Source organism: Oncorhynchus keta, chromosome 7 (genome assembly GCF_023373465.1).
Source record: "Oncorhynchus keta strain PuntledgeMale-10-30-2019 chromosome 7, Oket_V2, whole genome shotgun sequence".
Taxonomy (NCBI): domain Eukaryota; kingdom Metazoa; phylum Chordata; class Actinopteri; order Salmoniformes; family Salmonidae; genus Oncorhynchus; species Oncorhynchus keta.
Genome location: NC_068427.1, coordinates 23,821,145 through 23,843,108, shown reverse-complemented (window position 1 = coordinate 23,843,108; position 21,964 = coordinate 23,821,145). Strand labels below are relative to the sequence as shown.

General features: G+C 44.3%; 2 protein-coding genes across 2 annotated transcripts in view; one reads left to right on the top strand and one right to left on the bottom strand.

The window, feature by feature from the left end:
• LOC118386161 (collagen alpha-1(IV) chain-like) overlaps positions 1-13,286 on the bottom strand; it is a 66,143-nt gene extending 52,857 nt beyond the window's left edge. Inside the window, exon 1 of the mRNA XM_035773637.2 lies at positions 13,070-13,286. Coding sequence (XP_035629530.2) covers positions 13,070-13,141 — 72 coding nt within the window. The 5' untranslated portion in view covers positions 13,142-13,286. The remainder of the gene's footprint in view (positions 1-13,069) is intronic.
• A 124-nt stretch (positions 13,287-13,410) lies between these two features.
• The window catches only part of LOC118385824 (collagen alpha-2(IV) chain-like), a 120,555-nt gene continuing 112,001 nt past the window's right edge, over positions 13,411-21,964 (top strand). The window contains exons 1-3 of the mRNA XM_035772989.2: positions 13,411-13,574; positions 13,932-14,068; positions 14,165-14,216. Of these exons, the coding sequence (XP_035628882.2) occupies positions 14,001-14,068; positions 14,165-14,216 (120 nt within the window). The 5' untranslated portion in view covers positions 13,411-13,574; positions 13,932-14,000. The remainder of the gene's footprint in view (positions 13,575-13,931; positions 14,069-14,164; positions 14,217-21,964) is intronic.

The following is a 21,964-nucleotide window of genomic DNA, read 5'->3' as shown; positions in this document are numbered from 1 at the left end:
TCTAAAAACCTGTTTTTGCTTTGTCATTATGTGTCACGCCCTGGCCATAGAGAGGTTTTTATTCTCTATTTTGGTTAGGCCAGGTTGTGACTAGGGTGGGCTTTCTAGTTTCCTTATTTCTATGTTTTCTGTATAGTTACCTTACAGAACTGTTCATTTCTCGCTTTGTTATTTTTGTTCTAGCGTTCAGACTGCAATAAATATCACGAACACCTTCCAACGCTGTGCTTTGGTCCACTCCTTCATCAGACGAGCGTTACAGAACTACCCACCACAAGCGGACCAAGCAGCGTGGTAAGGAGGAGCAGAGGGTTCAGGATTCGTGGACTTGGGAAATCCTGGACGTAGAGGGACCCTGGAGACAGGCTGGGGAATATCGCCATCCGAAAGAGGAACTGGAGGTAGCTAAAGCTGAGAGGCGGTGACATGAGGCAAGTCAGCGAAGCAGGCACGAGAGGCAGCCCCAGTCCGGGGTCGGCGGCAAGGGTCCCCGCACCAGAGGCGCCACCAAAGTGGGGGGAGCCAGAGGCGGAGGGGGGGTCTATGTCCCGCACCAGAGCTGCCGCCATTAAGGAGGCCCACCCGGACCCTCCCCTTTAGAGTCAGGTTTTGCGGCCGGAGTCCGCACCTTTGGGGGTACTGTCACGCCCTGGCCATAGAGAGGTTTTTATTCTCTATTTTGGTTAGGCCAGGTTGTGACTATGGTGGGCATTTTATGTTTTCTGTATAGTTTTAATTACCTTACAGAACTGTTCGTTTCTCGCTTTGTTATTTTTGTTCTATTGTTCAGATTGCAATAAATATCATGAACACCTACCACGCTGCGCTTTGGTCCATTTCTTCTTCATCAGACGAGCGTTGCATTATGGGCTATTGTTTGTAGATTGATGAGGGAAAAATGTAACCCATTTTGGAATAACGTTGTAACGTAACAAAATGTGGACAAAGTAAAGCGGTACTTTACGAATTAACTGTACACCTCGGATGTGTTTATGTCTTTTCCCCTTCAGTTTCACAGGACTGCCCCAAAACCTTCTCACTGCGCTAATGTAGTTCACCAGACCTTTGTTGATTGATAGATTTCTGGTCCAATCAGAGGGCAGAGTGTGCATTTCACTAGCCAATCCATTTTTGTTTTTGCAAGTGCTTTTTTTTGCAAGGCTTCAAGTCAAGTATCATGTTGTTTTATTTTCTATCAAGTCAAGTCATCACATTTGTGACTCGAGTCCACACCTTTATTGCAATGACTGATCAAAATAAATTCTCATGCTCTCTCGTCTCTCTGCAGCAGACATACAGAGCAATATGTTTTGAACATCAAATCACAATACATACAGAATCGTGAGCTGTGAGATTGGCACCTAAGTATCGTGATAATATCGTATTGTGAGGGCCCTGGCAATTCCTAGTCCTAGTATATCGTCCCGGCCCTAGTGATCACATACACCCAGTCTACAACGCTACATTATGACATTAGAGCCCACTACAACTGACATGCACCATTGTTCTCATGCCTGTTCTTTGTTGAAGGTGATGGGAATAGAGATGACAGGGATTGATGAGTGGCTCTGATCTAGGTTCAGTTAAAATGATAAATCTGCCTTCACACTGGCTCAACAATGCATAGAGGGCGTATTATAAGACAATACTGTATATGTCAGAGATTGAGATATAAAGTAAGTATATACCATCATATGACTGGCTTAGCTTGTCAGATACCACCACAGAGCGCTCAGGAAATCTGAAATATAATAGAATCATATCAAGCTGAATAAATTAATAGTCCAAGAAGCCGACGGGGCAACAACAAAAAGTAGGGCAACGTTGAGAGAAATGAATGGAGCATCTGTTCTTTAAGGAAAGCAGAATAAAGAACCAGTCATGGCTACGTCAGCGTTCTCAGGTCGTGTGAATTAGAGCCGACAGTCACTCACATGACAGAGAGAAGGACCATAACAGGAATCTGCTCCCACAAATCACCATGATTCCATAAGAACTAATAACATATCTGATGTATGGTAAAGTAACTATACACCGGTTTGTGTGTGTGTGTGTGTGTGTGTGTGTGTGTGTGTGTGTGTGTGTGTGTGTGTGTGTGTGTTGCAAAGTACAGTAACCATATACCAGTCAGGCTTGAGTGCGTGACCTTATGGTCCAGACAACAGAAGGGGTGACCACTAAACCATATTACACTAGCAGACCTTTCAACATGTATCAGTATCCGCATGTTCTGTACAGCAAAATTATAAATGTTGCTCTATTTTTCTAGACATGGGCTGGGTGGTTAGTATGTCTACCACTTTAAAAACATAACACTGACGAAACATGGAGATGATTTGACTCTTTTCTACTTTAGGTATGTCTATGTCCATCCAACCTCACCTCAGCTTCAACACACAACTTACAGTGTTTCCCATATATTTTTTAAGGGAAAACAGTGTTTTAGGCGTGGCAAAGGCCCCGAAAGCAACATAATGGACTAATGGTAATAACAATTATATTGAAGGAACAAAGCTATTTGAAGGGGCCCAGTCATGGAGGGTGACGGAAGGGGAAATGATCTCTCTCAGAGGGGAAGGGAGGGACAGGGGGAAACATCTCTCTCAGAGGGGGAGGGAGGGACAGGGGGAAACATCTCTCTCAGAGGGGAAGGGAGGGACAGGGGGAAACATCTCTCTCAGAGGGGGAGGGAGGGACGGGGGGAAACATCTCTCTCAGAGGGGGAGGGAGTGACAGGGGGAAACATCTCTCTCAGAGGGGGAGGGAGGGACAGGGGGAAACATCTCTCTCAGAGGGGAAGGGAGGGACAGGGGGAAACATCTCTCTCAGAGGGGAAGGGAGGGACAGGGGGAAACATCTCTCAGAGGGGAAGGGAGGGACAGGGGGAAAAATCTTTCTCAGAGGGGAAGGAACAGGGGGAAACATCTTTCTCAGAGGGGAAGGAACAGGGGGAAACATCTCTCTCAGAGGGGAGGGACAGGGGGAAACATCTCTCTCAGAGGGGAGGGACAGGGGGAAACATCTCTCTCAGAGGGGAAGGGACAGGGGGAAACATCTTTCTCAGAGGGGAAGGAACAGGGGGAAACATCTTTCTCAGAGGGGAAGGAACAGGGGGAAACATCTCTCTCAGAGGGGAGGGACAGGGGGAAACATCTCTCTCAGAGGGGACAGAAAGTCAGGAGGTTCACCTCTGGTCCTCCACATCTGAACCTAAACCGCTAACCCTGGGATAACCCCATGAGCTCACCATGTGACCCAGTTACACACGTGAGGGGTGTGGGGCGTAGGGGGTTGTGTGTATGTGTGTGTGTGTGTGTGTGTATGTAAGTTATCACTCCCTCCTTATTCACTGCATTATCTGAGCTTCACAGACAAACAGCTGCACAAACAAGCCAAAAACTGGCTTATGAAGGACAGATCTCAAGAAAGACATCCAGACAGCTGTCAATTCATCAACAGAACAATATGTGCTGTGTACGGCAGGCATTACAAATCTGTGCAGCCAGAAAGCTTCTATTCATTTGATTTTATTTGTATGGTGATATTTAGTCCTGTGTAGCGCCAGGGTTGTGGGTTCGATTCCCATGGGGGATCAGTACAAAAAAAATAATTAAAATGTATGCTAAATTACTAAAAAAAGAGAGCCTGGGAATCTGCATGGTGATTCTGAAAGTTGAAAGGTAACAGAGAAATATCCCTAATGATGAGCCATGACCTTCACATTCCCTAAAGAGCATGAAAAGGTTACAACTACTTAATAATGTCACAGGTTAATGACTTGAGACCTAGCCAATGTGTTCTAGAAACACACAACATAGATAATAAGCCAGTCATGAACTAAACTGATGGGAGATGTGGGGCAGAGGAGAAACAGACGTGCTGTTTATCTGTAACATTTGAAAAAGTATTATTTATAAACAGAACATCAAAGAGAAATGGCTCATGACCGATGTGAATTTTGATAGTTGCCATGGAGAGGTCCTAAGTTGTGTTAGAGACTGGACACAAACTAAGCAAATGTTCCCTTCTTAGGCCAGTTCAAATACCCATCAGTCTGACACACTCACACACACAATTACACAAACAGTGCTTTCCATTTACTGACCTGGTCACAGACTCCAATAACAAAAGCTTCCCCGAGCTACTCACATGTAACTCTAAGACATCCATTTCAATAACGCCAGATTCATAAATGATGTTACTGTGACCCCTGAACCTTATCCTGGTCTGGTCTCCATATCTGCTCTAGTAAGTAGAGGCTGGGGTGACCTATGGGGTCTAAAAATGACAGAGCATGGCAGAATAGGTGAAAACACAGAACATTGCTTAACAGATCTAGTTAAGTCATCAGCCTCCTTATAATCACCAGCAGAGCACCAGAGAGGGCTGAGGCTAGGGGGGAGGGATGACCGGGGGGCTAGTAGACTAGGTCAAGACCCAAAGAGCTTGACTAAAGTCTCTCTCTCAATTACCCTTTTCTTCCCCTACATCCCCCTACTCCTTCCCTCTCTTCTTACACCCCCACCCTTTCTGCTGCCCAAGTGTCAGACGAGGGGATGTATTACACCGTTACACATTAACTACAGCTGAGGATTAGGTTTCACCCACTTCACCCATAAATGTCAACACAATACCTTGGGACGTGTTCACTCTAACCACTCTGTTGGGATAGCTGAGCTTACAGACTAGGCCTCATGTAAACAGAGTGGACCTTCATTCTGTTGGCATAGTGGATCTTATAGAGTATGGGATCCTATGGATAAGGCCAATTGCATATGGAGTGGATCTGCAGTTGGGATATGTGATATTAAATACATTACTGATCAACTGTATAGAGTTAATAATGTGGGAGAAGACAGAGAGGCAGGTATTTCTATTGTCAGTCTGTGTGGGAGAGAGACAGAGGAAAAAAACTAGATGTGCTTTAGTGGTACCATGGCAGATCAGACTGAGCTTTAAACCAGGCTGAATAGAGGGGTTCCGCTGTGCTTATCCATCATCTAATCCTCTCCCTGCCTGGCACAGAGAAGGAACACACAGAGGGGCATACCTGACACACTCGAAGAATGAGGGCAGAGGAGCATTAACTTGGGAGTAGCCCACCCAGGGATCCCTATGAAAACACATACACTACACACATGAACACCTCCTACAAATGTAGGCATTTTTACAATGGGGGAGTCAGGTGTCAGGCATATGCTGTTTCTGTGACCTGTGTGTAAGCATTTCTTTGGACGGTGTATAGCATATGTATCCCGTACATTACGACTAATAAAACTTCCCCAAATAATAGCAATACTGTCTGTTGGAGGTTAGTTCCCTGATCTCTGATCTTCTCAACCAACAATCTACATTAGCAAACAATCACACACACACACACACACACACACACACACACACACACACACACACACACACACACACACACACACACACACACACACACACACACACACACACACACACACACACACACGGTGGAACAGGAAGATAAACAGCAGTAAGTGCCGCTACCTCCCTCTCGGCATTCCAGCCTTCCTCCCTTGGGAAGACCTCGGGAACACCATGATCCAAACAGGAGGAAAAACTAGAAATCACTGAGGAGTTCATCTTCAATTCCCACCACTCTCCCAGTCCCCCCATCCCACACACACATCTTTTCCACCCAGTAATCTGTTCATCCTCCTGAGACTGATGACTCACTGGCCTGACTGACCATGACCGCCCAGGGAGAGAAGATTTGTAAGTATATGCGTGTGTGTTAGCCCCACTGATTGAGAGGGAGACCAAACCGGAGGCACGTAAGTAGCAAGGTCTTTTCCCTCTCAAGAAACAAGCGATAAACACACGCAGGAAAAAAGAACACAGCTGGAGTACAGCCAAGCCACTGACCAGTATCACAGGACTTACATTAACCTAAAGGCAGGACACACATGTGAGAGAAAGACAAACTTATGGCACAATATTTCAGGCCAGGTCAGTTTCTCAACCCCGAAATAGAGCATCCTAAATACGTAATTGTTTTGAAAGGCCCAATGTTCCTCAGACAGAAATCTGTTTATCTATTGACTATGTTATTCTCGACGGGCGTATGGAGAGAACATCTGCCGGGATCACAAGCTTCCTGCTGTTGATCCAAACACAGCTCCCGCAGGTGGGTCGGAACACTTTACGTAAATCCATACTGCAGATCCAGCTGAGCAGAAAATGTTGCAACTCTTCACTCTCTCCCTCACTCTTTCTAGCTCTTTCTTTCTCGACTCCCATGGTGTCATCCAATCAGCAAAACTATCAAATTCAACAGAACACAAAACGTTCTGCCAAATGTTTTTTCTCACACCCACGTTCACTCTCCCTCTTCCACCTCTCCTCAGCCCTCTAAATCTCTGGGGGGTAGTCTGTCCAGATGTACGGTGTCCTACTGTCCTCCTTCCACACACACACACACACACACCAATTTAAAAAGGCCCATATTAGCATGGTATGCCTTGTGGTTAGTTGTGGTTTTGCGGTTCATTCACTTAACTAGCAAGTACATCAGCGCTAACTCATTAATTCTCTAGATATTTTTTTAGGCTCATAGGAAACTTCTAGCATACATGTTTTTCTCCAAGCTCCCCTCATCCTCTTCTTCCTCCCGCTCTTCTCTCTTCTCTGTTTATCAGTCGTTCTCAATCACAGACCAGAATTCCAACATGAGTATTTCTGGGAAAGTTTTCAGTGTAACATTTTTAGTTTCATGTGTTAAATTAACTCTGTAAGTGTAAGTTAACACTCATTTGTGTAAAATAACCAATGTGTTAGTGTTAATAACCAGTGTTAAGCCAAAAGCAATCATTATAATATTTCCCAACATGCTCTATTGCAGGTATATATTTTTTGTTTCAAATTGGTCTAGTTTGTGCATCACTATCACTAGCTAACAGGAAAGAAATCAGAGGGTGAGCACAGAGCGCAACTGGGCCAAGCTAGAGCAACTTGAGAAGCTGCTAGAGCTGTTCGCAATCCACTCCGACCAACTTGCTGACCAGCGACTCGGCTAAGCTAGCACAGCTTGTGAAGTTGCTGAAGCCGTTCGCAATCTACACCGACCAACTTCAATCTGTCTGATGTGGTGCCATGTCTTCTCAACCTTGAGGCACACTTACAGTCATCTACTGTTGCAAAACAGTTGGCTCAGGTCCTCCTGAAGTCACTGTGTGAGCGCTTCGCATGCATACAGAATTCTCTGGCAGCCAACTTCCATCCAACCCCTGCAGCAGCTTGCCATATGGACCCAAGTGCGTCTCTGGCACTTTGCTCAACAGAGATGGAGCCACTGATGAGGGAAGCAGAGTCTTGTGTACTTCAGCAAATACAAGTACAGCCGTGAAAGCAGCAGGAATCCCGCAAGATGCCAGCACGTTGAATTCAGCAAGCATCTCGACCACAGTTATTCAGAATTATAGCTTCCTCGCACCAAATATTCACACCAAATGTTGTGTCTGAGGTCATCCCAAGCGTTCGTAGAGGGAATATTCAGCCCGTCATCAGTCTTGAGAAAACAAAGGACCACCTCTCTGGAACTCAGGGTCTGCTTGAAGATAAACCAGAAAATCTTGTTTGGTTGAACAGAAAACACACACTCAAGCTGGCTGGCTGCGAACTGATAGATTTGTGAAGAAGTGTTGTGTTGATTATGTTTTTGCTGCAGCTGTTGTTATTAACCCGAAGAGGTTAGTCAGTGATACATGATTAATATTACAGAAACATGTTAAATGTTCCATGACTTCATTTGTTGAACCTGATTATTCTTACATCTACTACCAACGTTTAAAAAAGCATTGGATTGGTGTAAACATGGGCAAAGAGTTTCCTTGCACCATATTTCTTGCACCAGTCAAGGCACTTATCCTTTGAGTCCAAGTCACATTAAGATTGCTTTATAATTTAAACCTAACCAAACCTATGTCCTGGCCATGGAGTTGTGTGGAGTCCTATAGTGACCAAAAGTGTTTTTGGCTGATCATTGGCTGATCCCTCCTGATGACCTGATTGGCATGAGTGGTGACAGATGGGTCATCAGGAGGGATCAGCCAATTAATTTGACTTGTGAAGAAGAAAATGTTCTATTTCATGATGAGATGGCCACAATGGCTCCCCAGACGCCATTATGACACAGACACAGAGATGTTATATCTATCCAAGTCTATGATCCTGGCCCATCACCTTATTACCTTAACTGACTGCAAGTGGCAAGAAGTGACACCCAAAAAATGAACTATAGGTCTACAACGCATAAATGACCCTGAGCCCCCCATGCATAAGCTACTTTCTGTCCCCAACACTAAAAACAATCTAAATATATGTATCACAAAGAAACTAAACAAAAACTAGTAAATCAAGTCTGAAAACTAACTGCATTTAAAATAGAAATCTAACTAATAGATATAAAAACAAATATTGAATCACAAAATTATATTAACCTTGCTACAAACCCACATGCTGGAAACACACACACAGAGATCAATCGGTGGGACAGATTTACTTATTTCTTCTTATCAAAAATGTAAATGCAGTGTTAAAGGGATACTTCAGGATGTTGGCAATGAGGCCCTTTATCTACTTCCCCAGAGTCAGATGAACTCGTGGACACCATTTTTATGTCTCTCCATTCAGTTTGAAGGAAGTTGCTAACTAGCGGTAGCTCAATGACTGAAAGTCTGTGGTAACTGCTAGCATGCTAGCAGATACCATAGACATCCAGGAATTGTGCTAACACTAGTTAGCATTGGCTCATGAAACTACCTTTAACTTCATACTGGATGCGTTCATCTGACTCTGGGGTAGTAGATAAAGGGCCAGAACCCTGAAGTATCCCTGTAAGTACTAATAGACTAATAACACTGTAATTGATGTACATGTCTGCCCTCTATCCTTTCTAAACCTTCTTTCAAGTAGATAGGGGAGTTATGGCTCCAGTCAACCTGTCCAAACAGTATATGTCTTGACAGTGATACTCTCCTAACCATCCATATACCACTGCCTTCCCAGCTAATGAAAATGTATAGACATGTCCCTATGGATGGGAGGGGAGGTGAGGGGGCTGCATGTTCAGCATTCTCTACACATTACCAGAGCACAGCCGGGCTGTGATAAAAGACACACTGGACATTTAAGAGGTAACAGAGAAATGCAATGTGAGCTGTCTGTCAGTGTAGGGAAGTGAAGTGTTGGATGGTGCAGACACTTGCAGCTGATATAGATATACACTGACACACAAATTAACTGATCACAGGCTTCTATATAATTAAATACATTTCTGAAAGCTTAGAGTTAATTTCAAATCAAATCAAATGTTATTTGTCACATACACATGGTTAGCAGATGTTAATGCGAGTGTAGCGAAATGCTTGTGCTTCTAGTTCCGACAATGCAGTGATAACCAACAAGTAATCTAACTAACAATTCCAAAACTACTGTCTTATACACAGTGTAAGGGGATAAGGAATATATACATAAGGATATATGAATGAGTGATGGTACAGAGCAGCATACAGTAGATGGTATCGAGTACAGTATATACATGAGATGAGTATGTAGACAAAGTAAACAAAGTGGCATAGTTAAAGTGGCTAGTGATACATGTATTACATAAGGATGCAGTCGATGATGCAGAGTACAGTATATACATATGCATATGAGATGAATAAACTAGGGTAAGTAACATTATATAAGGTAGCATTGTTTAAAGTGGCTAGTGATATATTTACATCATTTCCCATCAATTCCCATTATTAAAGTGGCTGGAGTTGGGTCAGTGTCAATGACAGTGTGTTGGCAGCAGCCACTCAATGTTAGTGGTGGCTGTTTAACAGTCTGATGGCCTTGAGATAGAAGCTGTTTTTCAGTCTCTCGGTCCCAGCTTTGATGCACCTGTACTGACCTCGCCTTCTGGATGATAGCGGGGTGAACAGGCAGTGGTTCGGGTGGTTGATGTCCTTGATGATCTTTATGGCCTTCCTGTAACATCGGGTGGTGTAGGTGTCCTGGAGGGCAGGTAGTTTGCCCCGGTGATGCGTTGTGCAGACCTCACTACCCTCTGGAGAGCCTTACGGTTGAGGGCGGAGCAGTTGCCGTACCAGGCGGTGATACAGCCCACCAGGATGCTCTCGATTGTGCATCTGTAGAAGTTTGTGAGTGCTTTTGGTGACAAGCCGAATTTCTTCAGCCTCCTGAGGTTGAAGAGGCGCTGCTGCGCCTTCTTCACGACGCTGTCAGTGTGAGTGGACCAATTCAGTTTGTCTGTGATGTGTATGCCGAGGAACTTAAAACTTGCTACCCTCTCCACTACTGTTCCATCGATGTGGATAGGGGGGTGTTCCCTCTGCTGTTTCCTGAAGTCCACAATCATCTCCACAATCATCTCCTTAGTTTTGTTGACGTTGAGTGTGAGGTTATTTTCCTGACACCACACTCCGAGGGCCCTCACCTCCTCCCTGTAGGCCGTCTCGTCGTTGTTGGTAATCAAGCCTACCACTGTTGTGTCGTCCGCAAACTTGATGATTGAGTTGGAGGCGTGCGTGGCCACGCAGTCGTGGGTGAACAGGGAGTACAGGAGAGGGCTCAGAACGCACCCTTGTGGGGCCCCCGTGTTGAGGATCAGCGGGGAGGAGATGTTGTTGCCTACCCTCAATTTACAAACTATCAAAAAAGCACAGAGATACAGAAGTAGGTATGCCATATGAACATACAGTACATATTCACACGCTGCCGTGGCTTGGCTTTACTTCCTCTACCCCCTGGCCCAGAGCCCTCTTCCCCTACTTTTTTCCCCATCTGCCCTTCTCAGGCCACCATCCAGACCAGGACCATACAACCGCCAACCATCCGGAGCAGTTCAACAGAAGGAGAGACCAGACTCAGAGAACACCACCACAACAAGGGCGCTGAGGAAGGAAACCCTTAAAGCAGTGTTTCCCAAACTCGGTCTTCAGGACCCCAAGGGTTGCACGTTACATTTTTTTGCCCTAGCACAACACAGAAGACTCAAATAATCAAAGCTTGATGATTAGTTGATTATTTGAATCCGCTGTGTAGGGCTTGGGCAACAAAACAAAAAAGCAAGCACCCCTTGGGGTCCAGAGGACCGAGTTTGGGAAACACTGCCTTAAAGATACTAACCTACGGCTGGAGAGACCTGCCCACAGGGGACTGCCTCCATTAACCTCTGAGTCACTGGCTTCCAGGTGTGTCTGCTCACTCTGAGGTTGTCCTTCCTCCCCTCTGCAGATCCAGCACCAGTCCCAGCACTAAAACACAAGATGAGGTGCAGAGGAAGGACCAAACATCTATTCTTCACCCAGAGGGAGCAGACCACAGGGGAGTACCACCACTGACCTCCAGGTCTAGGGGCTCCCTTGTGTGCTTGCTTGATCATCAGGTTGTCCTTCCTCCCCTCTGGAGGCCCAGTCGGAGCACCAAACATCTAACCTTCACCCGGAGAAGGCAGACCACAGGGGAGTGCCATCATTGACGTTCCTCCCCTCTGCACAGTTCCCAGTTTCCAGTACCTGTCCCAGCAGCAGACCACCAGACAAGGGGCAGAGGAGGGACCAAACATCAGACCTTCACCCGGAGTGGGCGGACCACAGGGGAGTGCCTGTGTCCCTATTACCTTGTAGGCTACCTTGTGTACCACCTTGTGTGCCTGCTTAATCATCAGGTTGTTCTTCCTCCCCTCTGCAGGCCCCGTCACAATACCAGCACCAACCCAGTTCCCGATATCCAGTACCAGTCCCAGCACCAGACCACCAGATGAGACCAAACATCAGACCTTCACCCGGAGAGAGCAGGCCACAGGGAAATGCCACCACTGATCTCCTGGTCTAGGGCTTCCTTGTGTGTCTGTTTGCTCCTCAGGTTGTCCTTCCCCCTGCTCTACAGACCCAGATCCCGACGAAGCACCTGCAGCAGCCCCTTGTTTTCCTGGATCCTGGTTCTCGGGGGCCCAGTCCCAACACCAGACCCAGCATCAACCCCTTCGCCAACCCTGGATACAGCAGCTGCCAAACTAACTGCCACCCTACCAAACTGCTGCGAGCCCAGACCCCACCCCTTCTCCTGCCCCAACAAAAGGACACAGACAGACTGTCAACCATATAACCAGACCAACCACTCAAGCAAAAACGCCAATCTCAAGCTTGATTCACTCACACTGCGAAATGAAAGCAAACATCCAAGAAATATGCATTGATTACCCTTCTCCCCCTTTTTCCTTTGACTGATTGCATTGCTTATTTATTGAACCTTTTGAATTATCTTTTAATGTGACTGATATCTAAATAATGATACCGTATTTATATTACATTAGGTTTACTGTAATATGAAATACAGTTTTACTCGTCACTGAACTGCATGTGCGCTACTGTCAAAAACAGACCGAACAGAACGCTCCTAACAGAACATTGTCTCTGTAGAGATTCTCAGACCCACATTAAACCCTGTAACTGACCATGCTGCCTTGCTCTGGAGGTAGGATGCCAGAATAAGTCAGAGCAGCATGTATTGTGAAAGAGAATCAATTACATTCAGAGTATCATGATGTCTAATGTAATTATTTTAATAACCAAAATATAATGAATATGTTTATATATTCAGAGCACATATTTAAATTGTGTTTGTTTTTTACATAAAAATCCAAAAGAATATCTGTCTCTGTTTTTAATTGTAATTCTTAAGCATTCATTGGATGTCCAATATGATCCTGATAAATGGTGATAAGTCCTAAGAATTTGCTACCCTGAGTTTGGACATGACAATGTTTGGCTATTTTCACAACTACTGCATCGCTCTATATATTGCAATATTAGAAACTGATCAGTTTCTATACATTTTACAACATAACACACGCACTCACTGGCCACTGATGAGTCTTGGAGAGACATGGAGCTCACCATGAGTGTGCCTCACTAAACGACAAACTCTAAACACAAAATGTATAGCCTACTTCTCAAGTTGACACATAGATAGTAGTTACATAATACAGTTTGTACATGTTAATTAAAAAAGTTGGTGAAATTGCCCTTACCTTAGCCTCTGTCCGAAATATAGTGTAGGATACAGCCACCAACAGAACCAGCGTACCACTATGGACCATCATTGAGATGGGGTGCAATGGAAACGTATGTACAACTGTGCCGAATGCCCACTAAAGACCACTTGTTGAAACGTTCTTGTTCTTCAGGGAGAATGTAGATCACCAGCAGATTATGTGCAGTGCGTTGGGCTGCATCTTTGCCCAAGACGTTGTGAGCTTCTGAGCAATGCAACTTGCTCTTGTTTCTCATCCACCCCACCCCCTATTAACGACCACCCTCACCCATACGCACGGACACAGCCCTGTTACAAAGGACCACTTCAACTTTAGACTGTTAGGAGAAAGACTGCCCTCAGTCTTTTGGTAATTTTGTCTGTATATTTGAGGATAGTGTGGTGAGCGGGCGACCGGGACAACTGTGCGGTGATTTGAGTTCTTGCCGCGAGACTCTTCCCCGACAGCGCAACACGTCCCAGGAAGAGTGCACACAACGACTGTAAGTGCTTTTTGTGCTAATTGTTGTCTCATTCAATAGCTACAGACTAGAGGTCTTATGTTGTTTTGCCATTTCCATTGTTAATAGCCTACAGGGGTATGACAACCCAGGCGTAAAGCCTACAAAGTCGCTTTCCAAATCCAACCATTCTTGAAGGCTATTTCTAACTGCATCCATTTTTATATGAATATCATGTGTAAATCAATTCATTGAATAATATTGTCCACCAAAAATAGGTACCTTTCACAAACGTTTACGCACGCGTGGGGCGAACGGTGTCAAACATTTTTATATTCTAAATGTAATTTTATAATGTCCAGTTCAACAAATAAATTGCATTTTTTGTTGTTGTCTCAGTTGCGTTCGTGGCCCACCCGATATGCATTAGGGCAGTCGCACCTGGAGAAGAAGATAGGTGCAGTAATAATGAAGTTTGAAGTTCGGATGAGCGGGACAATGCAGACAAGACACCAGATTGAATTGAAGAGCCTGAAGTAAGTGACATTGTGTGCTCAGTGGGCCCGGTTATGTGAAGCAATTGTCCGTGTAAAGTGTATATTAAATGTGTAATACTCTCCCCTTTCTTGTAGGTTTCTGTTTCTATGTCTTTCTGTGGCCATCCTAGCATCAGAAGTTGACGCAGTAAGTTTTATTTTCAACTCATCATGGGGGAGTATTGTTGACAAGTCGTCGACCTAACATTTGAATGGTTAAAATTGCGCTATTAGCATATGCATTACACGGAACCCAAACCGGCTGCGCGCATGCGCCATCGTGTATACATTTATTTTGTACCCCTATACCAAACGCGATCACGACACGCAGGTTAAAATATCAAAACAAACCCTGAACCAATTATATTAATTTGGTGACAGTTCGAAAAGCATTAAACATTTATGGCAATTTAGCTAGTTAGCTTGCACTTGCTAGTTAATTTGTCCTATTTAGCTAGCTTGCTGTTGCTAGCTAATTTGTCCTGGGATATAAACATTGAGTTGTTATTTTACCTGAAATGCACAAGGTCCTCTACTCCGCCAATTAATCCATACATAAAACAGTCAACCGAATAATTTCAAGTCTTCTCTCCTCCTTCCAGGCCTTTTCTTCTCTTGACTTTATATTGCGGTTGGCAACTTTCATAAATTAGGTGCATTACCACCACTGACCTTGTTCGTCTTTCAGTCACCCACGTGGGTGAAACCAATGAGGAGATGGTACCTGCTTCTATAGACCAATGAGGAGATGGTAGAGGCAGGACTTGCAGCGCGATCTGCATCAGAAATAGAACTGATTTCTATTTTATCCCTTGGCAACGCAGACACTCGTTGGCACATGGGAGCAGTGTGGGTGCAATAATTGAATAACATAGATTTGAAAATGTATTTTGCAACTCTCGCTCACGCAACGCGAACAGTGTGGTCAGCCTGTAAGAGGGTACATTAGGCCGATTGCGCATAGGTTCAAGTTCCAAGCACACATTCAGCTAATAAACAGTTTTCGAGGGGACAGTTGTGTGCACATGTACATTTACGGTTATGGATGCAGATTTTCTACGGGCAGTGGGCGTTTCAGCTCAACTCTAGCATTTCTAGGTAATAGTTGCAGCCCGTCCAGTCTAGACGCACGGTTTCGACTGGTCAAAATGCAGCCCAGAAAGACAATTTCCATAGAAGGCCACATAGATAAGTCAGATTTGATACCCCCCCCCAAAAAAAAAAAAAAAAAAAAAAAAAAAGTTTGCTATTTGCACTTTTGTTTTGAAGTAACACAAGTCAACGTGTATGGGGTGAGAAAAAAAACATGTTACGAAAATAAATGTTGTCCTCTGTGGTGGTCTTCAGGAAGTAAATATTTATTTCAAATGGCATTACAGTCAATGGGTACAGTAGGTGAAAAACATAGTTGAGGCAGGGCAATTTTTTTGTTGATAAGTTCTTATTTAATGTTTAAAAAATACACAGTGATGACAACTCACTAATCTATTTCTGAGATATTCACTTACTAGAAACATTTTGAATATCAAATTCATAAAAATGTAATAATTACACATTTTTTAAAATGCACATTGTTATTTATTTTTTTCAGAGTACCTATACCTATTTCCCACCATAATTTGCAAATAAATTCATAAAAAATCCTAGAATGTGATTTTCTGGATTTTGTTTTCTCATTTTGTCTGTCATAGTTGAAGTGTACCTATAATGAACATTACAGGCCTCTCTCATCTTTTTAAGTGGGAGAACTTGCACAATTGGTGGCTGACTAAATACTTTTTTGCCCCACTGTATCTCAGCCGTATTCATTGATCTGGCCAAGGCTTTCGACTCTGTCAATCACCACATCCTCATCGGCAGACTCGGCAGTCTTGGTTTCTCAAATGATTGCCTCGCCTGGTTCACCAACTACTTCTCTGATAGAGTTCAGTGTGTCAAATCGGAGGGTCTGCTGTCCGGACCTCTGGCAGTCTATGGGGGTGCCACAGGGTTTAATTCTTGGACCGACTCTCTTCTCTGTATACATCAATGATGTCGCTCTTGCTGCTGGTGAGTCTCTGATCCACCTCTACGCAGACGACACCATTCTGTATACTTCTGGCCCTTCTTTGGACACTGTATTAACAACCCTCCAGGGAAGCTTCAATGCCATTCAACTCTCCTTCCGTGGCCTCCAATTGCTCGTAAATACAAGTAAAACTAAATGCATGCTCTTCAACCGATCTCTGCCTGCACCTGCCCGCCTGTCCAACATTACTACTCTGGACGGCTCTGACTTAGAATACGTGGACAACTACAAATACCTAGGTGTCTGGTTAGACTGTAAACTCTCCTTCCAGACCCACATCAAACATCTCCGACCCAAAGTTAAGTCTAGAATTGGCTTCCTATTTCGCAACAAAGCATCCTTCACTCATGCTGCCAAACATACCCTTGTAAAACTGACCATCCTACCAATCCTCGACTTCGGCGATGTCATTTACAAAAAAATAGCCTCAACAATATCACCTACTCAACAAATTGGATGCAGTCTATCACAGTGCCATCCGTGATTTGTCACCAAAGCCCCATATACTATCCAGCCCTCGCTCCCTACCACTGGTGTTCAAAACTGTTCGCTGGCTCTGGCCCCCAATGGTGGAACAAACTCCCTCACGACGCCAGGACAGCTCAATCACCACGGAGACACCTGAAACCCCACCCTTCAAGGAATACCTAGGATAGGGTAGAAGTAAGGGTAGGTAATCCCTCAACGCAAGTGGCTGTTCCACTGGTTGTCTGCACCAATTTGTAAGTCGCTCACTTAAATGTAATGTAAATGTATGCATCCGTTTGTCACCAAAGGCCCCATTGCGACCTGTATGCTCGTTGGCTGGCCCTCGCTTCATACTCCGTCGCCAAACCCACTGTCTCCATGTCATCTACAAGACCCTGCTAGTTAAAGTCCCCCCTTATCTCAGCTCGCTGGTCACCATAGCATCACCCACCTGTAGCACGTGCTCCAGCAGGTATATCTCTCTGGTCACCCCCAAAACCAATTCTTTCTTTGGCTGCCTCTCCTTCCAGTTCTCTGCTGCCAATGACTGGAACGAACTACAAAAATCTCTGAAACTGGAAACACTTATCTCCCTCACTAGTTCTAAGCACCAGCTGCCAGAGCAGCTCACAGATTACTGTACCTGTACATAGCCCACCTATAATTTAGCCCAAACAACTACCTCTTTCCCTACTGTATTCATTTCATTTTATTTATTTATTTTGCTCCTTTGCACCCCATTATTTTTATTTCTACTTTGCACATTCTTCCACTGCAAAACTACCATTCCAGTGTTTTACTTGCTATATTGTATTTACTTTGACACCAAGGCCTTTTTTTTGCCTTTACCTCTCTTATCTCACCTCATTTGCTCACATCGTATATAGACTTGTTTCTACTGTATTATTGATTGTATGTTTGTTTTACTCCATGTGTAACTCTGTGTCGTTGTTGGTGTCGAACTGCTTTGCTTTATCTTGGCCAGGTCGCAATTGTAAATGAGACCTTGTTCTCAACTTGCCTACCTGGTTAAATAAAGGTGAAAAAAACAAAAATAAAAAAAATATGTAGGAACTCCTTCAAGACTGTTGGAAAAGCATAGCAGGTGAAGCAGGTTGAGAGAATGCCAAGAGTGTGCAACGCTGTCATCAAGGCAAAGGGTGGCTACTTTGAACAATCTCAAATATATTTTGATTTGTTTTACACTTTTTTGGTTATTACATGATTCCATATGTGTTATTTCATAGTTTTGATGTCTTCACTATTATTATACAATGTAGAAAATAGTAAAAACAAAGAAAACCCTTTAATGAGCGGGTGTGTCCAAATTTTTGACTGGTACTGTATATACACTGCTCAAAAAATAAAGGGAACACTAAAATAACACATCCTAGATCTGAATGAATGAAATATTCTTATTAATTACTTTTTTCTTTACATAGTTGAATGTGCTGACAACAAAAACACACAAAAATGATCAGTGGAATTGAAATTTATCAACCCATGGAGGTCTGGATTTGGAGTCACACTCAAAATTAAAGTGGAAAACCACACTACAGGCTGATCCAACTTTGATGTAATGTCCTTAAAACAAGTCAAAATGAGTCTCAGTAGTGTGTGTGGCCTCCACGTGCCTGTATGGCCTCCCTACAACGCCTGGGCATGCTCCTGATGAGGTGGCGGATGGTCTCCTGAGGGATCTCCTCCCAGACCTGGACTAAAGCATTCGCCAACTCCTGGACAGTCTGTGGTGCAACGTGGCGTTGGTGGATGGAGCGAGACATGATGTCCCAGATGTGCTCAATTGGATTCAGGTCTGGGGAACGGGCGGGCCAGTCCATAGCATCAATGTCTTCCTCTTGCAGGAACTGCTGACACACTCCAGCAGGTCTTGCATTGCGGTTGGCCCTGGAACCCAGGGCCAACCGCACCAGCATATGGTCTCACAAGGGGTCTGAGGATCTCATCTCGGTACCTAATGGCAGTCAGGCTACCTCTGGTGAGCACATGGAGGGCTGTGCGGCCCCCCAAAGAAATGCCACCCTACACCATGACTGACCCACCGCCAAACCGGTCATGCTGGAGGATGTTGCAGGCAGCAGAATGTTCTCCACGGCGTCTCCAGACTCTGAGCACAGGGCACCAGTGGTGAATTTGCCAATCTTGGTGGTCTCTGGCAAATGCCAAATGTCCTGCACGGTGTTGGGCTGTAAGCACAACCCCCACCTGTGGACGTCGGGCCCCCATACCACCCTCATGGAGTCTGTTTCTGACTGTTTGAGCAGACACATGCACATTTGTGGCCTGCTGGAGGTCATTTTGCAGGGCTCTGGCAGTGCTCCTCCTGCTCCTCCTTGCACAAAGGCGGAGGTAGCGGTCCTACTGCTGGGTTGTTGCCCTCCTACGGCCTCTTCCACGTCTCCTGATGTACTGGCCTGTCTCCTGGTAGCGCCTCCATTCTCTGGACACTACGCTGACAGATACAGCAAACTTTCTTGTCACAGTTCGCATTGATGTGCCATCCTGGATGAGCTGCACTACCTGAGCCACTTGTGTGGGTTGTAGACTCCGTCTCATGCTACCACTAGAGTGAAAGCACCGCCAGCATTCAAAAGTGACCAAAACATCAGCCAGGAAGCATAGGAACTAAGAAGTGGTCTGTGGTTATCACCTGCAGAACCACTCCTTTATTGGGGGTGTCTTGCTAATTGCCTATAATTTCCACCTGTTGTCTATTCCATTTGCACAACAGCATGTAAAATGTATTGTCAATCAGTGTTGCTTCCTAAGTGGACAGTTTGATTTCACAGAAGTGTGATTGACTTGGAGTTACATTGTGTTGTTTAACTGTTCCCTTTATTTTTTTGAGCAGTGTATATACACATACACACACACACACAACATTTTGGAGAGTTAGGATATCTGTCTAGTGTTTTCAGTAATAACTATTACCGATCATGAGCTTGAATTAACAACTGTTGAATCAAGCTTTGTTTTGTGTATTAGTTCATACACCACGAGTCGGGAATTACCATACACACCTGTATGGCACAGCTGTCAACATTTTTGTCCTCAAACGAAACAGCCATAGAGTTGATCAGGCTGTTGATTATGGCCTATGGAATGTTTTCCCACTCCTTTTTAAATGGCTGTGCAAAGTTGCTGGATACTGTCGGGAACTGGAACACACCATCATACATGTCGATCCAGAGCATCCCACACATGCTCAATTGGTGACATGTCTGGTAAGTATGCAGGCCATGGAAGAACTTGGACATTTTCAGCTTCCAGCAATTGTGTACAGAACCTTGTGACATGGGGCCGTGCGTTATCATGCGAAAACATGAGGTGATGGCGGCGAATGAATGACACAACAATGAGTATCTCAAAGTATCTCTGCATTCAAATTGCCATTCTCTAAAATGCAATTGTGTTCGTTGTGTTCTGTAGCTTATGCCTGCCCATACCATAACCACCACTGCCACCATGAGGCACTCTTTTCAAAACGTTGACATCAGCAAACCGCTCGCCCACACGACGCCATACACGTGGTCTGCAGTTGTGAGGCCTGTTGGACGTATCACAATATTCTCTAAAACAACGTTGGAGGCAGCTTATGGGAGAGAAATGAACATTCAATGTTCTGGCATCAGCTCTGGTGGACATTCCTGCGGTCCGCATGCCAATTGTACGCTCCTTCAAAACTTGAGACATCTGTGGCATTCTGTTGTGTGACAAAACTGCACATTTTAAAGTGGTCTTTTATTGTCCCCAGCACAAGGTGTGCCTGTGTCAGGATCATTCTGTTTAATCAGCTTTTTGATATGCCACACCTGTTAGGTGGATGCATTTTGTTGGCGAAGGATAAATGCTCACTAAGAGATGTAAACAAATGTGTCTGTAAAATTTGAGAGAAATACGTTTTTTTGTGCTTATGGAACATTTCTGGGATCTTTTATTTCAGTTCATTTAACATGGGACAAACATGTTGCATGTTGCAATTATATTTTTGTTCAGTATAGTACTGTGCGCCTCCCATAGTCTGTTCTGGATTTGTGAAGAGACCTCTGGTGGCAGGTCTTGTGGGGTATGCATGGGTGTCTGAGCTGTGTGCTAGTAGTTTAAAACAGACAGCTCAGTGCATTCAACATGTCAATACTTCTCACAAATACAAGTTAGCCCTCCGCATACATTTAAGGGCCAGCCGTTCTTCCCTATTCTGGGCCAATTGTATTTTTCCTAAGTCCCTCTTTGTGGCACCTGACCACACGACTGGACAGTAGTCCAGGTGTAACAAAACTAAGGCCTGTTGGACCTTCCTTGTTAATAGCATTGTTAAGAAGACAGAGCTGCACTTTATTATGAACACAACTCTCCCCATCTTAGCTACCATTGCATCAATATATTTTGATCATGACAGTTTACACTCCAGGGTTACTATTAGTAGTTTAGACTCCTCACCTTAATCAATTTCCACGTGATTCATTACAAGATTTAGTTGAGGTTTAGGGTTTAGTGAATGATTTGTCCCAAATGTGATGTTTAGTACCCATTCCGAAACTGACTGCAGCTCTTTGTTAAGTGTTGCAGTGATTTAATTTACTGTGGTAGCTGATGTGTATAGTGTTGAGTCATCAGCATACATAGACACTCAGGCTTTACTTAGAGACAGTGGCAGGTCATTAGGAAAGATTGAAAAAAGTAAGAGGCCTAGACAGCTGCCATGGGGAATGCCTGACTCTGCCTGGATTATGTTGGAGAGCCTTCCATTAAAGAACACCCTTTGTTCTGTTCGACAGTAAAGCCAAAACACATTTTTCCAGCAGCAGACTATAATCAATCATGTCAAAAGTTGCATCCGATGGATTTGGATACTGCTTTGGAGCAGATTTCTGCATCATTAGTAAAAATGATTTAATTCCTGTGCTGTTTGTAAATACCCTAGTAGGTTTACTGATAACCTGAACCAGGTTGCAGGCACTGAAAGTTTGAAGCTTTTTCTTGAGTAGGCAGCTTGAGGAAAGCCAGTCAATCTTGAGGTCACCCAGAAAATACCAATCTGTTGATATCACATATATTATCAAACATTTCACACATATTATCCAGATACTGAGTGTGGTCCTGTTTGCCTCTGATCTGATCAGTAATGTTTGTGCCAGATATGGTAAGGAGGTCTGAGGATTCTGATCTACAATAAGATATTGAATATCATAAAGTGATTTTCTGGGGCAGATAAAGAGGCTTGTTGTCCTAGTCTCTTATCAGATTTTGCCTGATGAAAAGCATGTGACATGGCTCAGGCCCTCTGTGTATTGTGCTGCTTCTGGCCAAGCCTCTGATACCAGTGATACAAGGACAGA